General features: G+C 41.2%; 1 protein-coding gene across 1 annotated transcript; it reads left to right on the forward strand.

Annotated features, from left to right (window-relative positions):
- Positions 1-6,278: 6,278 nt before the first annotated feature.
- On the forward strand, positions 6,279-11,795 carry LOC147624835 (uncharacterized). Its single transcript, XM_086818065.1, has 2 exons — positions 6,279-9,023; positions 9,221-11,795. Exons 1-2 carry the CDS (start codon positions 7,692-7,694, stop codon positions 11,327-11,329), a joined length of 3,441 nt encoding a protein of 1,146 aa, XP_086674191.1. The 5' UTR covers positions 6,279-7,691; the 3' UTR covers positions 11,330-11,795.
- Positions 11,796-18,891: the final 7,096 nt, after the last annotated feature.

Here is an 18,891-nt window from a genome sequence, read left to right on the forward strand (position 1 = left end):
AGGCTATGTGACATCTATTTTGGATTACTAGAGACTGGCATAGTTATAGTGCTAGCTCATTTAGTCAGGTTCACATTATGGAACGACCCTTGAATGTTGTAGTAGTTGAGTACTAACCCATATAGTGTGTACTCTTATCTTTATGATATGTTGGTTGAGTAGAGAAGAAGAAGATAGAAGAAAATTCAGCTATCCATCTCTCTCTTATGTCTTGCTCTCTCTTGTGTGTGTGTGTGGCTAGGGTTTGAAGCTCTCCCTCTCCTCCACATTCTCTTTAAATAGGTCTCTAGTTACTTTGATCAGATGTCGCTGGGCTTAAAATGTGAGGTCTTGCAACACTTCGTATTGGATAAGTTACAGTGAGTAGCACATTTGGACATTCACTCCTAATGTGTCCTCGGCTGGTGAAATCGGTGAAATTTTTGTTCCCTTCTCTAACATGTTGCAAAGATCCTTTAGATGCTCAGAAACTTTATCTTCTTAGCCCCACATTTTTACCTTGGCTCAAATTTTGAGCACTATTTCTCTTTATCGTAGGTGGATTTTGGTTGTCAAATAGGGTTGAGAACCAAACTCCTAGGTGGATTTTGGTCCTCAACTGGGGTTGATGACCTCTTTGGAGCAACTAGGTGGATTTTTAGTTCTCAACTGGATTTTGGTTCTCAATTGGGGTTGATGACCTCTTTTTGGAGAAACTAGTGGAGAAACTAGTGTTAGCCTTATAGATTGAGGGTTCTCCTTTGGGAAAACTTTGGAAAAGTATTCTGCCATATGTAGTGCTTTAGCTATAGAGTTTGGCTTAGAATTTTTTACCAGCTTATCTATAGGTGAATCAAGATTTCCGACAAATCTCTTAAGAGAAATGTAGTATCATCCATGGATGGAGTGAACCACATTAGATTAGAATAAGCATATTTTCCCATATTGAGATACTTCCAAGAACTCATTCATCTTATCCTGTTTATATCATGGTGGGCAATGGGAGTTCTCCAATTCCGAGCTAAAACCCTTACGCAACTCAGCTTATGTAAGAAAATGGTAGGGGTTTGATGAATACCATGTCTTGCATCACTGATTGGGAGCATGTATTTCAATATTTTTCGAAGGAATACCACAAAAGACAAAAAGCAAATTTTAAACAAGACAATCACCTCTCGATGTGCACATGGAGGACATAAACAAAATAGATTAAGTGTGTCATAGTATAGCCGAGTTACACGATGGTATCCCCTAGCAAGCTATGCCATGGGTTAAGCTTCAACCTTACCCCAAAGAAAATACACCCACATCTTCCTACTAAAGTCAACGATGAGTAACAACACATAGGAAGAACTACCTAATGTAATGGTTGGAATTTTACCACAAAGATCTATGTATACAAGCTCTAGAGGAGCCGTTGCACAATTCTTGCTTTCTTGTGGAAATGCATGTCGATGTTGCTTGCCCATCATACAAACAATACATTTGACATCTCTAAAAATGTTGGTAGATGTGCCATCATCCTAGATCTTTGCATCTCTTTTAACACTATAAAGACCAGTTGCCCGAATATACCGCAACTTGCTTATCTTGCCATCGACTCAGGCTATAAATGATGATAGCTCTACTACACTCAATTGATGATAACACTTTTACATTTGCAGAAATTATCTATGTGTATACCCCACCCCTTATCTAAATAGTTATAAAATTCTTAGTGCAATGCTACTGGGAAAACTTTTTAATACCGTTAGATAAATTTTCACACACTCAAAAAATCACCTTTGCATAAAAGCTTCTTCAACTCCTTGTACCTACCCTTAGCTTCCCATAGCACAACCAAAGAACCATTAAGGGTTTGATACTAGCACTTTAGATTATTACATCATTATGTAAAGGAAAGATAGAGATATTAATTATCACTAATTTATTTATAAAGAACTAAAAGGAACCACATGTACCATCATGCCACACTCTAGAGAAATAGATCCTATTACAGGCTGCACTATCCCTCTGCTATTGCAATGGACAATGCTTACCTTAACACGTCATGGGGAACTTGCTAGCATCCACTAAGCTCGTATCTATGAAGACTCCAAGATATGCTAGTGGTAGGTAGCTCCACTCCATTTCCTCCTCCTCACACCATGAGGTTGCCTCTCTTCTCATAAGAACACTGACTCTTTATGTGAGGATAGTGTGTACGCACACATGTTTGTGTGAGTGCACCTTTATGTATTAAAGCCTTAATGAAGATGGCTCGCACTTTACCCTCACGCTGAGACTGTGTGTATCAATTCTATGTGTGCACACGTATGATTACGTATTCGATAAAATTGCATGTGTACATGCAACCTAATGTGCTTATGTATATGCACATGTATGTGTCTCTATGTGTGCGTACACGCAAGAAAGTGTACATGTGCATGTGTGCCTATGTGTGTGGATGCACATGTGTATATGTGTGCATGTGTGTAACGTGTGTGCGTGTGCATGTGTGCTTAGGTGTGCATGCATACATGAATGTGTATGTGTGTATGCGTGCGTATTTGCATGTGTATGTCTGTGTGTATCGTACATGTCTATGCAATGATGTGTGTGTGTGTAAGCATGCAAGTGTGTGTGTGTGTGTGTAAGCATGTGAGTGTGTGTATATTGGAGTCATGTGCACTTGTGTGTGTGTGTGCAAATATGTGGGTGTGTGTAGACCCGCACATAGCAACAAAACTCACCAATCACCTTGAAATAATATTTCAATTACCCTATGTACCAACTTGTGAGCTTATATTTGAATATGAGTGACTATATGTGTGAATACACTCATAGTGTGAGATGTGCATATGTTTTGTTGAGATGAACACTACTATAAATATGTATGTGTACATGTGTGTGGGTTCACACGTCTCTCTCTCTCTCTCTCTCTCTCTCTCTCTCACACACACACACACACACACACACACACACACACACACACACACACAAACTCTCGTGCTCCTGCAAAGGTATAGACCCTTGCACTCAAATAGTGTACATGTGTGTTTTTATATGTGTACACACACATGGACATGTATGTGTGTATACATGTGCATGTGTGTGTCAACTGTGTGCATGCCAACTTTGTGAGTGTGCATGTGTGAGTGAGTGTGTGTCCTTTTATGTGCTGATAGTGTGTGCACATGTGTCTATGTGAGTGCACCATCAAATAGTAGAGCCTTAGTGAAGGCGGCTCATGCTACACTCATGCTCAGATCGTGCGTGTGTTAACTATGTGTGCGTGACTATGTGTGTCAACTCTGTGCATACATGTGTGTGTGTATACCCACACGTGTAAATCTGTGTGTATGTGTGTGTGCAAGAGAGTGTGGGTGTACATTTATGTGCTTGTGTGTGTGGATACACGTGTGTATGTACGTGCATGTGTGTGTACTAGTGTACGTGTGCACATGCACAAACACGTATGTGCATGTGTGTGCATGCACGTGCACGTGCATGTGTATGTGTGTGTGTGTGTGTGTTGTGCAAGTGTGTATGTGCAAGCATGCAAAAATGTGTGTATACGTGTGTATGCATATAAATGCATGTGTGTGGGTGTGTATATGTCGATTCTATGTGCACATGCAAGTGTGTGTGATTGTGCGTGTGTTGATTATGTATGTTTATATATGTGCACACATGTGGAAGTGTATGTGTGTATATGTGTGCATGTGTGTGCATGCTAACACTCTGTGTGCGCACATGCGTTTGTGCGCCTTTACGTGTCGATAGTGTGGCACACATGTCTGTGTAAGTACACCTTTATGTATTAAAGCCTTAATGAAGGTGGCTCTTACTTTACCCTCACGTTGAGGTTGTGTGTATCAACTCTATGTGTGAACGCGTATGATTATGTGTATTGACAAAATCGCAAGTGTGTACAGCACTATGTTTGTGCTTATGTGTATGCACGTGCATGTGTCTCTATGTGTGTGTACGCAAGAGAGCAGATATGTGCATATGTGTGCCTGTGTGTGTGGATGCACATATGTGTATATACGTCCATGTGTGTGTAAGTGTGTGCGCATGCATGTGTGCTTGTGTGTGCATGCATATGTGCACGTGTATATGTGTGTGTACACATTCAAGTGTGTACATGCACTCCATCTCCAAGACCATACTAGATGAGTATCAAAATAAAACCCAAGACATGTCTTCCATCATTCAATTAGAATATATATATATATATATATATATATATATATATATTGGGTTTTAGGGGGGTGTGGAGGGGTTATGTGTGGTTTTTTTAGTAGTCATCTGCCGTATTCTATGACTCAATGTAAATATAAAGACCACCTTTTCCTTAACAAAAACATTCATGGCAAGGATTATGTAAGATTTTAGTACTTTTGTTATTTTCCCTTTGTGGAATCGCACTTTGGTTAGTAGTATTGTGATGAAGAGACCTTTCCCAAAGGAAGAGGTTGCTCCTTCCTTTTAGTATTCAAAAAGTAGTAGTTGTTAATTCCCACAAAACCTTTACAATGATGCATAATACCTCAAAAGGTGAGCAAAATACTTAAAAGAAGAGTTGTATGTGACACTTATGTTAGGTCTTAATTTGATAGAAATAAACCCAATCAAAGCCTTCACATATATGGAGGGTTGCACAAGATAAATGCAATGACGCAAAATCGTCCATGTGACAAGGAGGTGCAAAGGATACGCCGCCGGGGGGGGGGGGGGTATCCTTTCTGCTTCCACTAGGCTTCTCCTTCCCCCTACCATTCATACACTTTTTTGTGTATTTAGTGTGGGAGCAAAGGCAAGTGGCCAAAAAGATAACATAGCGCACTTCCCCTATCAAACGAGGAAGGGCTCTAATGATTTCCTTCACAAGGATAGGCAATTGGTAATGTGAAGTCAAAACTTGGGAGGCTTTGTAGCATGAAGAAGAAACTTCAATGGGGAAGGTCTTTAAGGGTTCCTTTGAAAGGAGAGGCAAAAGAGGGATTTGGTAAATTGGTCGGCCTGGTATGAAGTTGGAAGGGAGCTAAAGGAGGTAATACTTTTTTTAATCTTCCAAAAACACACAGAGGCTGGTTATAACTTATGGCTAAGTAGGACCAAGGGGATTCACACATGTTAGAAAACAAGGAGAGAATGCTGCATTGATAGGTAAGCAATTATAGTAATTAGTACTAATATGGGTCCTAAATAATTTTACATTAATTATTTAATTAGTTGAGAGGGAAGGAATCTTAGACAGCTACATTTAAAACCTTAGGCTACACCGAGAAGCAAAACCTTAGGCTATACTAGTGAAAGCTCTAGATGCTTTGAGGCAGTTACGAGGGTTGAAGCTCACCTATAAATTCTCAAGTTGGAGGAAAGCCTGTGAGATTGTCTGCCTCTCAGTGAGAGAGAAAGAGAGATGAATGGACTCTATGTGCCTGCGTGATGTGTGTGTGTGTGTGTGAGTGAGTGAGAGAGAGAGAGAGAGAGACGAAGGAACGCTGTGTGTCAACACGATAAGAGAGAGAGACTTTGCGATTTTAATTAAAGTGAAAAAGAAAAAAACACGTCTAGTGCATGCGTTCTCTCAAAAAGAGAGAGATAGATAGAGAGAGAGAGAGAGAGAGAGAGAGAGAGAGAGAGAGGGGGGGGGTTTGAGCATGTGATTTTAAGATTCTAAGGTTAAAACCTTAGGTAGACCTCATTAATTAATTAGTGCCCTAGGCACTAATTAAGTAATAACCTAATATCTACTATCTAATATTAATTAATAACTAACCTAAACCTCATATCTAATATTAAGGGCCCTTACAGAGGCCAGCGTAGAACAACATTTTTCACCGAAAAGAGAAATAATTTAGAGATTCTCGCTTTGATCTCGCTTGCCCAAACTCATTCCAAGGAGTCTTCCTTGTCCATCTCCCCCACACGGATTGCTAGGAGAAAAAACCACTTCTAGAGTCTTTAGATGTGTAAAGCCCCTAATTAATATCTAACATTACATAATATATTGCAAGTTCCAGAGCTTATATTCTCTATGGCTCATAGGAGTAGGTATCTCCAATTCGTCCATTCTGTTTGTTAAGGTTCCATCGTCCGTCGGTTTGGTTGAAAATTAAAATAATACACAAGAGTGGTCTTGATCAAGGCCATGGATGATGGCCATACCTATTTCAATTAGCTGAGAGTGGTGTAAGGGCCATGGCCCATCATCCCACATGGGATGATGTGAGTCATGGGACTGTTGAGTGATTTGTAGGTTTTGTCACTAGGATTTGATTACATATGTGCCGACGACACACTTAAGTACAGGGGAATGAATTCCTCGAGAAGAGAGTGCAACCATTAGTTCAAGTGCGGTTGAAATATAGTATGACTAATATTCAAATAATTGGCCCGGCAATGCCCATGATGCCCCCGCGGCCCGATGGACCATGTTCACACAAGGCTTGGTTGGGTCTTCAATGCTGAATCGCTGATCTTGGTGGGGGGTTTCAGTGGAGAGGAAACTTCCTTTGTGGCTGATGCGTGCTAGGCTCCCAAATCCCAATGGGCGAAGCGTTTTGCTCATTGCTGCTGGTGTTGATGTTGATGAGAGGTCGGGTTGAGTGAGGGCTTCTTCTGTGATGTGGGTTTTCTTTGATTTCTTTCCTGTTGCGGCGCTTCCCCTTGCTGCTGCGCAGTGCAGTGACCACTTCTGTGATGCGGGTTTCCTTCTGCTTGGCAGTGCTGTCTGGACAAATAGGCGAACCTGATTCCGTCCAATGCCCACATTCCCTCTTCTTCCTGATTCCTGACATCTTTTACTCCGGAATCCTAAAGAGTTAAGGTCTCTGCACAGCCCACCAGTCTGTGCGCTGCAGCGCCTGTGCCGTCGCAACATTGTAAGGCAGCAAGGCTTAGGTTTTAGTACCGTAGTAGTAAGCTGCAGGAGGAATCAGACTGTGCAGCAGACCGGTTCGACTTTTGAAGTTTTGGGCTCACACTGCTCTCTGTCCCCTCGGACGTTCTCTGACTTTGTTCTGTTTTACCCTCTGTTTCCTTCCAATTTCTGTATTCTGTGTGCTTTCCCATACTGCACAGTGCACAGAGACTCAGAGCCCTTTTTGGGCATCTCTTTCTTTCTCTTCTTTTATGGATCCTTCCATGCCCTATTCCCCGCCTGTTTACGAGTACTTTGCACCTTCACCCACTGTTCTTTCCTCCTCCAAACCCGTCTAAAACTCTCGATACCCACCCAGCCCCCACCAAGCTTGTACTAACCCACTGAGCTTCCAAAATCTACAAGATTGCGCTGGTGGGCCCCACCTGTTACCTTACAAAACCAAACAAATCTACATGCAAGCTTGCAAGGAAAAAAGCACACTAGATGTTGTCAACCCTACGCAATTTACCTGATAAGAATCAACACAAACTGTATTAACATCAGGTGAAACAAGCTGGCTTTCCAGGATGGAGCACCCTTATAACCCTAGCTCTCACATGAACCAAGCTGGGTTGTGTTTCCGTGGGCACTAAAACCCTAGCTTCAACATGGATGAGCTGTCTTGCAGGTAGGAAGAACCCTAGCTAAACCAAGATGGATCAATCAGCCTGCGTTTCCTTCTTGCAGGCAGTGAACCCCTAGCTTTAACATGGACCAGCCTGGGTTTCCTTCTTGTATGCCTAACCCTCAGTTCTACAATGGATAAGCGTTGTTTCCTTCTTGCAGGCCTTTCCAAATGAGAGAGGTCTCTTTCTCTTCCCCTTCTTCTGGGGGCTACCAAGGCCATAACTTGGTGGAGTCCATATCTGAGGATGATCGAGCAACCCTTCTCCCCATCATCAAGATAGCTTTTCCCTTTCTGAAATATCCAATGCTGGACCCATTTTCCACTTGGGAAGTAGATGGAAATATGGGAAGGTCAGATAGCATCATGCAGATGGATGATCTACACATTACATGTATGGGTATGGACGGGATCACACATGAACCTCAGCTGGAAAGCTCATTGCACAATCTTATCCAGAATGAGGGTGATGTGAAAGAGGATGGCATCGTGCAGCACAGCCCGTCCATTGGTATGGATGGGTCGTCCACACATGAACATGAAATGGAAGACTCGCAGCACTATGTTATTCAGAATGCAGGTGGCATCATGCAAATGGATGATTCACACAGCCCATCATCCTCGTGTATGGATGGTTCTGAACATAGACATAAGATGGAAAGCTTGCAGTACAATTTCATCCTGCCTGTTCCTTCCATTACAGCATGCAGTGCTAATTCCAGACAGCAACATCATGAGATGGAAGGCTTGCAACCCAAACCTTGGCACCCTGGAGGAATCTGGGGTAGAGCTTGTAAACTTGAAAAGGTGGAGACTCCCTCTTCCAAGGTGGAAGAGTTGCTGCTCACACAAAGAGCTGAACCTGAAGGATCATCCACCATAACAGATGACAAGCTGTCGCTTTCGCTAGCTTCTGCAAACGGCGAGTCAGACCTTCACATGAATGCTGTCCAAGATATGATGAACCCGATAGATAATCTATCACCAGAGGCCTCTTGGATGCAAGGACAACGTGACCCTCCATTTGATGAAGGTAGTGAGATGGCTTATGTGGGACATTTTTGCAATCCATCTAGTGACGGCAGAAGCCTCCTTTCTAGAAGCACTGAGTGCAGCAATGCTGTTGATCAACCTTCTGCAAAGGGAAATACAAGGTCTGAGGCTTGTATCAGGTCCATGCCAACGGTCGCATCGGAGCTTAAGAATGGTTTAGGCTTGGCTTTTGGACTCCCTAGTGGAGAGAAAGTTAAAAGCCTCTCTTTTGCAAATTCTCTGGATTTTAACAATTGCGTTGGTCACTCGTCTCATGAGATCAATGGGACCAGAGATGTCATCCTGGATGTAGTTGGCAGGGTCAAGTGGCCAGAAACTGCAGGATGGCATGGTGCCCATATTGATCACAAAAGAAAATATAGCTCCGATTGTGCCACAGAATATGAACCAAGATTGAAAAGCAGGCAAGTTTCAGGTCATACTGGAGGTGGAAATGCAATAGTTACCCAGGTGTGCAAGGCCACTTCGTGTGCCTCTCTTTACATCTCATGCATGTCTGGGTCGTATGTGCTCGAGTCTTGCATTAGTTCATGACAAAGTAGAGGAATTGAAGGTCTTAAACCAACAATTGACTTGTGAGAGCATTTTATTTTTTTCAAGTTTCAACTACTGACATGTCCTCCTCTCATTGTATGCATTGCCTTCAGGTTGTTTCCTTCTTAAGCTCAGAAAACACTGTAAAGGAGCACAAAGCTGAACAATGTCACAGATCAAATGGAAAGCAATGGCGATGTTCGCGAAATGCCACTTCGGGCATGCTGTACTGTGAGCTCCATTACGATTACAGAAGGAAGGCAAGGGTGAAGGATCATCATTTACCAGAGAAAACATCTTGGACTGACATCCAGGGCCAGAAATCAGAAACTCCAGATAATGTACAAGAAGAGTCTCAAAAAGCGGCTGATAGCTGCTCTGGGCAAAGAAGGGAGCTTTCTTCAAAAGGAAGACAGCTTGATGTTGCACGCTGTCGCAGAAGTGATGGCAAATTATGGCAGTGCTCCAGGCAAGTAATGCCAGGCTCTATTTACTGTGAGCATCATCATCATAGACGGTGTAAGAAGGGAAAAAGAAGTTTTGCAGCAGTAAAAAAGACACAGCCAGATGTGCAGGTGCCTCAAGCATGGAATGTAGACAATGGGGTCAATGTGGGCAATGCGGATAGCGTTGGCACACATGGGCAAGTTTCTGGATCAAGACAAGATGTGAATGGGTCAGATCAATGTGCTGTGAGGATGTCTCAGCAGATTGGTGACAAGGGAGAGGGATGTGTGCAAGCACATCATGTAATTGCTGGAGACACAAAGGAAGAGATAATTGTTCCAGAGGTATGTGGAGGGTCCATGCCTACTAACATACAAGCTAGTGAATCAAAAGAAAATGGCTGTGGTACCGAGGCAACACAGCCTTTGCAGATGTGTGCTGTGGCTGGACGAGTGACTGCCAACCATGGATGGAAGGATAACACAAACCAGCATGCATGTTCAGAACAAGCATCTCCATGCATGCCTAGTTCTAAAGGAAAAGATAGCGTCGGTGGGTATGGTCAATTCATAGAAGATGGTAGCAAGCAAGCTATACAGGCTGTAAGGGTGGCCTCTTGTTTGATTCCGTGGAATGTCGGGTGCCCTGGAGACACAGGTGTAGATCATCAAGGCAAGGAGAGCAGACTGTTGGAACGGTGCCACAGGAAAGATGGAAAGCAATGGCAATGCTCTCAACTATGCAAGCCTGGCTTTGTTTATTGTGAGCGTCATCAAGGGCGCCTGCGAAAAGGTAGGGCTGTAGTCAGTGGGCAGGCAAAGATTGAAAAGCCACCAGCTATAGAAGCACACGCTGAAGGCTTTCCTCATCAATTGGATGGGGAGTGTCACTTTGCTAACAATGTTCATGGCAGGGTGCAGGTACATAAGGAGACACCACAAATTAATGATGACTGCTCACAAGATGTTGGAGCAGAGGTGCACGTGTCGAAGCAGTGTCAGAGAAAAGATGGGAAGGGATGGCAATGCTCTCAACATGCCAAGAATGGATTTAATTATTGTGAGCATCACCTTGTTTATCTCAGGCGAACCTGGTCCAAATCCTCTAGAAAAGAAAATGTGGATCTTCACAAACTTGCCACTGAACAGCAAAAGCAAGAGATCTCCACAGCTCACGAGCCTTCACATAGCTGTCCATCGGCTGCCCATAGCATCCAAAAGCGAGAGCTCTCCACCGCCTATAAGCCATTACTTGGCAGCACTGCCCATCCATTGGCAGCCTGTAGCATCCTAAAACAAGAGATCTCCACTAGCCGTGAGCCATTAATTGGCAGCATTGCTGCCCCTAGCATCCAAAATCAGGAGATCTCCACTGCCCATGAGCCATTACTTGGCGGTATTGCTTGTCCATGGGCTGCCGATAGCATCCAAAAGCGAGCGATCGCCACCCTCTATGAGCCACTAGTCGGCAATATTTCCTATCCATCTACTGCCCACAACATCCATAAGCGAGAAATTGGCACTGCCTTTAAGCCATTACCAGGCTGCATTGCCTATGCAAAGGCCGCCTGTAGCATTCAAAAGCAAGAGATATCCACCTCGAATGAACCATTACTTGGCAGTAATGCATATCCATTTGGCAGTATTGCCTACCCACCATTGGCCGCCCGTAGTAACAGACTGTGTGTAGACCCAGAAACTCATGGTCCATCACACTCAGTAAAGAGCTGGTCTGAGATGTTGACAATGGGGTGCGGCTCTGACAGTGATGAGTAGACATCGTACAACCTCTGTGCTGTGCACCCGGTCTGATTTAGGGGTCGTTTTTTGAGGAGGGCTGCTATCAGTTATGTGCATACGTTACTAATTAACTGGGCAAAGTGTGGCCCTTTCCTTTCTTGGGCCATGGGTGATACTTGACATGTCTGCATTTTTGGCGATGTGGATAGATCACCTGCCCAGCTTCGTTAACATGCGTTAACTCCAGAGAGCTCGTGAATTAGGAAAAGTTAATAACTATGCTTAGAGATGGTGTTTGATTTCCAATGTATTTCGCTTCCTTTTCCAGGAGGTGTTAATTTTTTAAAAAAAACTTTTTGGGTTGGTATTTTGCGATAAAGGCACGGAAATTACATGCCATCATCACCATCCATTTTGGGTCCGTTTTGGAAGGTGGGTAGATTCGAACCCTGGAAAGGTATCAATGCTCCAAAGAAGAATTAAAAGTCTACTCTCTCCCCCCCCTTTTCTTCTCTTTACTTCTTTAACTCAGTGCTAGAATTTTTTTAACTTACTAGTGTATTTTCGATTCCTATTTTGAGAAATCTGGTTTGAATATGGCTTGCCTTTGAAATTAATGGTTGAGATTTTAGTTAAAACCGATTGATGAGCTGAATTCTCAAGAGAAAAACCATTGTCACTAGGTGTTACAAAAAACGCGTTTCATAAAACATGTTCGAATGGTTCGCAAAAATTGGGTAAGTCTCAAGAACATTTCATTCACATGTCTAAAAAATGCCAGATATATGTTTGCATAAATTGGTGTAGTGTAAAAATGGACCTTTACACCTTTATCCAAATAATGAAACTACTTGACATATTCAGTCTAGTGAATATGTTAATTAATTAGTGCAAGCAAGCGGGCACTAATTAATTAATGAACAAGGTATGGTGTCTCCATGCACCCAATAGAGCGAAGTGAAAGAAAGATCCTAGCAATCGCACGAGAGAGAGAGAGAGAGAGAGAGAGAGAGAGTAGCAGACCGTGGCAGACATACCCCACTGCATGTAGGAAAAAAAGAGACCTTGGCGGAGGCAAGGAAAAAGAGCCCGCACCTTGGTAGACTGCATGAGAGAGAGAGAAGATCGAGAGATAGAGAGAGACAGCTGAAAAAGAGATGCCAGAAACATCTAGAGAAATCCCACCACCTCAACCTCAAAGGTTTAAAAAAAAATTAATCAACCTCAAAGTTTCGAGCCCCTCTCAGTAATTAATCAACAACGAAAAGAAATTTGGGACCCATATTTGCATTTTCATATCTCTATGCATGAACCTCCATATATGTCCATGGGAGATACGTTCTCACTCAGGCATTAGTGGCTTGAGTACAAAGCGGAGTGGCCAAAGGAGCACCCCAAAATGGGGCCATGTACATGAGGAAGGACAAGCATCCATGCATAGTTTGAGGGCCATCATCTCCACCACGGGAACAAGCATGGCTAGGATGATGGTTTAGCCATGAGGTATGCAAGCACCATCGGTGGTGTGTAGTCAGCCAAGACACGCCATTGGTGGCCAAAAATGTGCATTTCCAATGCGCATGAAAATGTCTATGGCTGGCCAAATTCAAAGGTGGTGGGGATAGTCATTTGATTCTTAGTGAAAGTGTGAGGTGAGTGAAGCTAGAATTTGGCATTATTCCTCCATTCAACATCACAAAGTTATCCAACCATGGTCGCACAAAACAATGTCACCATTTTGACATTTCGTTCAATGTTGTATGTTAATGTCTATTCGTACACTTCACTGTGACGGATTTCCAATAAAGCCTATCTGTTTTTTCAAATGTCAACATAGTTTGTGACTTGAGAAAAAGATTTTTTCATGATAGATTTCCAATAAAACCTATGCATTTTTTCAAATGTCAAGGTAGTTTTTGACTTGAGAGAAAGATTTTTTTTTTGGTGTGTTTTTTACGTCCAAAACACCCTCCTGTAATTGTGTAGGTATTCTTGGTCCAAAAACATTTCATTCAAGGAGTCTTAAAAAATGGTAGACATGTTGTTCATATGTATGGATAAACTTAGCAACTATGCTACAATGTAAAAATGGATAAACTTAGCAACTATGCTACAATGTAAAAATGGACTTCCATCTTGATAATGGAACCACGTGAAATCTCTTCACAATATTTACAATTTGGTTTCTTTGTTCATGGACCTCCATATTTGCCCATGGGAATTACATGTTTCCACATGACATCCCTAGTTCAAGGCATTTTGTAGAAAGGAGGAGATTTAGGGTAGTTGCATGAAAAATGCTAAATTTTAAAATTTCTTAAAAATATGACCAACTCAGAAAAATTTGAAGGTCCTCAATGTAGCAAGGTATACAAGGTCGGAGGTTGATCCAGGGCTAGCAAGGTATACAAGGTCAGAGGTTGATCCAGGCCACAAATTCTAGGGAAGAGATAGTGGTAGGTGGTGTAAGAAAGGACGATGCATTGTTAAACTTTTGAAGTATATTCTTTTCCTTCATTAACACGAGCTGCTACTTGAAAAAGATAAATTTTACCATTACAAATTTCGACATGTTCAAAATGTTTACAAAGTTTGAAATGCGTTCCATGGTAACTATGAGGAGAACTAGCCAAGGTCAAGACCATATGTGTCTTTATTTAGTTTTATTAGGGAAAACGTTTTTTTATGGCATTGTTCAAAATCTTGGGTTCCTAGCTTGAAAGATTTGTTTTTTTTTTCCTTCTTGTGGGTGATCAGCCATGTAGGCCTGATAGAGAAAGCATGTGATCCTCTACCTTGATGTTAATATACTTGTCACAAACTAAAATAGGGAAAATGTGCAAAACCTTGACAAGACATTAAGCTTGAACCTTGTTTTAGAGTTGCCGACTAGAGCATGGGGATTTGTTTTTTTCCCTTTTGTTCTTGTGGCATTTAGTTTCGATTTGGAAAATTAGACCTATTAAAAACTCATAGAAGACCAATCATGGGATTAAATAAACCATCTCTGCAAGATTTCATCATGAATCTTTTTTTTCCCCAAAGAGATTAAATATAATATTCAAATACTAGGGTTCAAATTTTACACTTATGTGTCTAAGGTGTTACCGCAAAGGTTACATTCCATTAACATCCATCATAATCTTTTCGTGAGAATAATAAGTAGTTATTTTGAGGTTCTTGTTATTATAGGGGATCTTTTTGCCCCTAATGTTGGCTATGATTTTGGTTCTTTTGAATTTTTCATTGCAAGGAATTGCCAATTTATGTTTAAAGCACATGCATTATAGCTATTTAGTGATACTTGTGAGAAAGAGTGTGTTGGCTACTATATAGACGCAGACAAGTTTGATTTCCAAACATGTCATACTATCTAGCAATGTTTGATGTGATGTTTTACATACGGCTCATTTTCTTTCCATCATAGTTTTCCTTGCATCCACTTCTCAAGATTTTGTATCATAATAAACATAAAGAGATATTAAATGTTGCTAATATTTCCTACCTCATAGTGCACAAATGTTAATAATATTTCCTATCTCATAGTGCACAAATGTTAATAATATTTTTCCTACCTCATAGTGCACAAATATTAATAATATTTCCTACCTCATAGTGCACACATATCCTCATAGTCTAAACATCAAGAAATATTAAATGTTAATAATATTTCCTACCTCAGTGCACACATATTTAGACAATGGATAATGATTATCATTATTTTGAATATCATTTTATATGTCGATAGGATTCTCCGTGTCTTTAGGAACATGCATCATCATAAGTTATAACCATATCAATATGTACACCTAGAAAAAGGGCATATTATCGCAAATATGATGAAATTTTCATAAAAAATTTGAGAAAATCAACACTCTACATTGCAAAGATAAAAGACTCGTTTACTGCTAAGCAACTTACAACAAATGACATCTTCCTTCACTTATGTGCTCTTAAGCAAGGGGCTTAGATGGAGGTGCATAAAACATGAGGTTGGATAGTGGTTTAAGAAAAGGACAATAAGTTACACGGTGTGATAAAGAAAATAAAGAAAAATGAGGTTCTTATTAAATGTTTTTTTAAACACTTGTCACATCTTTTAAAGGGTGGTTTGGAGATAAAAACATGAAAATATCTTTTTCTCAAGTCAAAAACTACGTTGGGTACGTTTTATTGGAAATCCGTCAAAGTGAAGTGCACAAATGGACATTAAAATTCAACATCAAACTAAATATGTTGAAGAAAACGACTATCAACCACCATTGAATTTAGCCAACCATGGGACACTGTAAATTCACACATTTTTGGCCACTGATGTGGTGTGCCTCGTGCCACCAATGGTCCTTGCATACTTGGTGGCCAAGCCATCATCTTGGCCGCTTGCATGTATGTATGCATACACACGTCTGTGTGTGTGTGTGTGTGTACATGTATGTATATATGTGTGTGTGTACACATATCTACATACATACATACACATATATATCTAGCTATCTATCTATCTATACAAAATAAACCACAAGTGCCTGAGGATCCACGTGGCCAAAGGAGAGGGAGAGTTAAGAAAAGAGAGGATAAAGGAGAGGAGGGATAGAGCCAAGGGAGAAAGGGAAGAGATTCACGTTGCCCCTTTCTCAAATTTGAATTTTCTCATCTCATATCATTTCAATTTTTGAAAGGAGAGCTATCCTTTCTTACCTAATGATTTTTTTGAGAGAGAAAATAGGGGCCTCCCTTTTAAAAGATGAGCTTCATGATGAAAACTTCATGTACGTATCTCTCTCTTTCATTCTCTTATTATAAAGAAAAGGCAAAAGACATTGTATGTAAGGCCCATTACATATCGCCATACCCCTGCCTGTCCATGCTGATGTGGTGGGGGTATCCACTGCCCATAATTCATGGGCATGCAATCTCCACCGCCCATACATGGGTGGTGGGGTGGGTGGTGGGGTATGTGTAACGTGCCTAAGATACACTTATTTAAGAGTGAGCACACCTCACCATGTATCCCCACGTATAAAAATTTAATATTAATTAAAATTATATGTGTATGTGTGTTTATTTATTTTTATAAATGTAAATGCATATATAGGTATATGTCTCTAAATATAATAAAACATAATATTGTAGATTAAATATATTTACGTGTGTGTGTGTGTGAGAGAGAGAGAGAGAGAGAGAGAGAGAGAGAGAGTGCACGCATGCGTGAGAAAGAGAGAATTTGTGTATGTGTGTGTGTGTGCGTGCATGTATGTAAGAGAGAGAGAGAGAGAGAGAGAGAGAGAGAGTTTCAACATTTGAGAGTGTGTGCGTGTGTATGTGTATGAGAGAGAGAAGATATAAGAATGTATAAGTATACGTGTCTATCTATAGGTATATTTGTTATACTTATAATATATCTATGTATTTATATTTTAAATACATAGATATATGTATGTATTTATATTTTAAATACATAGATATATGTATGTATAAGTATATGTGTCTATGTATAGGTATATGTATCTAAAACATAATATTGTATATACTATATATTTTCCTAAAGGTCGAAATGGCCCATGAGACCAAAACAAGGTACAACTGATGATGATGATGTCTCATCATAACAAATCTCAAAAAAAGAATGAAAATAGTAACATCTTAACATAGCTAAGAGTTGAAAATAGTAATATCCTAAGAGAGCTAAGAGTTGAAAATAGTAACATCCTAAGAGAGCTAAGAGAGCTAAGAGAGAGAGAGAGAGAGAGAGAGATTTCAAAAAAAAGAAAAAAAAGAAAAAAAAAGAGAGAGCTTGGAGAGTGTGAGAAGAGAGAGGAAGTGTATGCATACTTGAGTGCATGTGTGTGAGAGAGACATAGTCCAGGTGTATACATGTGAGAGAGAGAGTTTCAACATTTGAGAGTATGTGTGTGCATGAGAGAGAGATAGGGAGAGGGTCATGTGCATGAGAGAGAGAGAGAGAGAGAGAGAGAGATATGGAGGCATTCCTACTAGAGAAGGGGGGGAGAGAGAGAGAGAGGAAGATGGGGGGCAGGCCTAGGAGTGAGAGAGAGATGGCTGTAGAGAGGGAACCGATTATTTTCTGGAAACCTTGGTAGCCTATGGAACTGATTTCGCTGATTGGAGAAGAAAGCTACGCTGTTCAAGGTTGAAATTCGAATTCCGCGCCTCGAACGGGAATTGGATCCCTTACACCTTTGAAAAATGTTTAGTCGACTGTTTGGCAAAACCCAACAGGAGCCCACAACATTGGCTACCCTTGACAAGCTCGATGAGGTGAGAAAGCCTTCTCTCTTTGCTCCTCTAAACTTCCTCTAGAGGTGAAAGAGCTCTTTTTTGTGTAATCGTTAGTGATGGGTTATCCGCTGGATCCTGTGAGGCTATGTGATGATGGGCCATCACAACTATATGTCAATGACCCTTCTTTTGAATAAATATCAATCTATTTACCCACATTGAATTGTAAATTGGGCCAGAATGGCATTGCCCACATGTAGAGGGCACTGGATTTTAGGGTCGCATCTGAGTCCAGCCAGTAGCATTTGCTAACGTGTGTGGCCTTTGTAGAGGCTAGAATCATCGAAGCATGGGACACATCATAAATCACCTGGCTTATTCTATATTCATCAAGGGTGTTAGGGCATCAGCACAACAAGCGAAGTACTCAATCCGCATTCCCTCACTGGTCACCACCCTTCCATAGGTTTAATACTCTTGAACAAACAACAATTTACACATGAAAGTGCACACCTGCATTGTGCCTAGTTATAACTCTCTCTCTGGATAAATAATCAAAAGGAGGCTCCTTCCATCATGAACAAAAACCATATACAAGCAATATTTATTTTTTTGGATATCTTACAATAGGGATAATGTCATTATAAAAATCCGCATCAATAACCATATGCTTCCCTCTTTGGTGCATCAATAACAATATGCTCTTCTCTATTGTGCACTCTAATCTTTGGAAGAGCAAAATCAAAGTGGATTGGAGCTGTGTATGCCAAGTCATGCCCAAAATAACATATTATTCTTGAAGAGGGGCTATGAAGAAGTCTTCTTTATCCAAGGAAGAACCAATGATTGGTATAACTTGAGATTTGGTTCCTTTGAAAGACCCATCAACTTTCATAGGAGTGTGAAGCTGTGGAGCACTCAATATTAACACACACAAGCCATTTCAGTAGAGATGAGGTTGTCGGAAAGCACTGATTTTGAAGTTGTCCCCATCCGGGCCATCCCTTAGAAGCTTCCAACTCGCATCTCGTTGTCCGCCAGTGTTGCCAATGATATGGTACGGCATGCATCACAGGCTTTGCTTGATTGTCATTCTCCAAAAGTTGACAAACAGTAACATATGGCTTTGGTTACTTTAATGGCCCCAAAGTTCAAAACATGGCTGGCGTGTTATTTTAGGGTAGGGCGGTCTAAGATGGGACGCAAGGGAATAAGTGATTATAGGGGTTGATTGGCAAGGGTGGTGGTATGGGACGCTAGGGTTTGGTGTTGAGTATAAACATGGTGTTATTCTAGTCTCATAGCTTGGGGGTGCTCTATGGTTGGGTGGTGAGGCGTTGGCACCATATGTATGTTAC

This window comes from Cibotium barometz, chromosome 24, assembly GCF_041138505.1.
Source record: "Cibotium barometz isolate CiBa-2024 chromosome 24, ASM4113850v1, whole genome shotgun sequence".
In the NCBI taxonomy this organism is placed as follows: Eukaryota; Viridiplantae; Streptophyta; class Polypodiopsida; order Cyatheales; family Cibotiaceae; genus Cibotium; species Cibotium barometz.

What these genes read in the sequence shown, in the direction of transcription:
- LOC147624835 (XM_086818065.1), top strand. Translation starts at nt 7,692, where the DNA reads ATGAGAGAGGTCTCTTTCTCTTCCCCTTCTTCTGGGGGCTACCAAGGC. An exon ending in GAAATGCAATAGTTACCCAG is followed by an intron (nt 9,024 to 9,220) that starts GTGTGCAAGGCC and finishes CATTGCCTTCAG; the next exon opens with GTTGTTTCCTTCTTAAGCTC.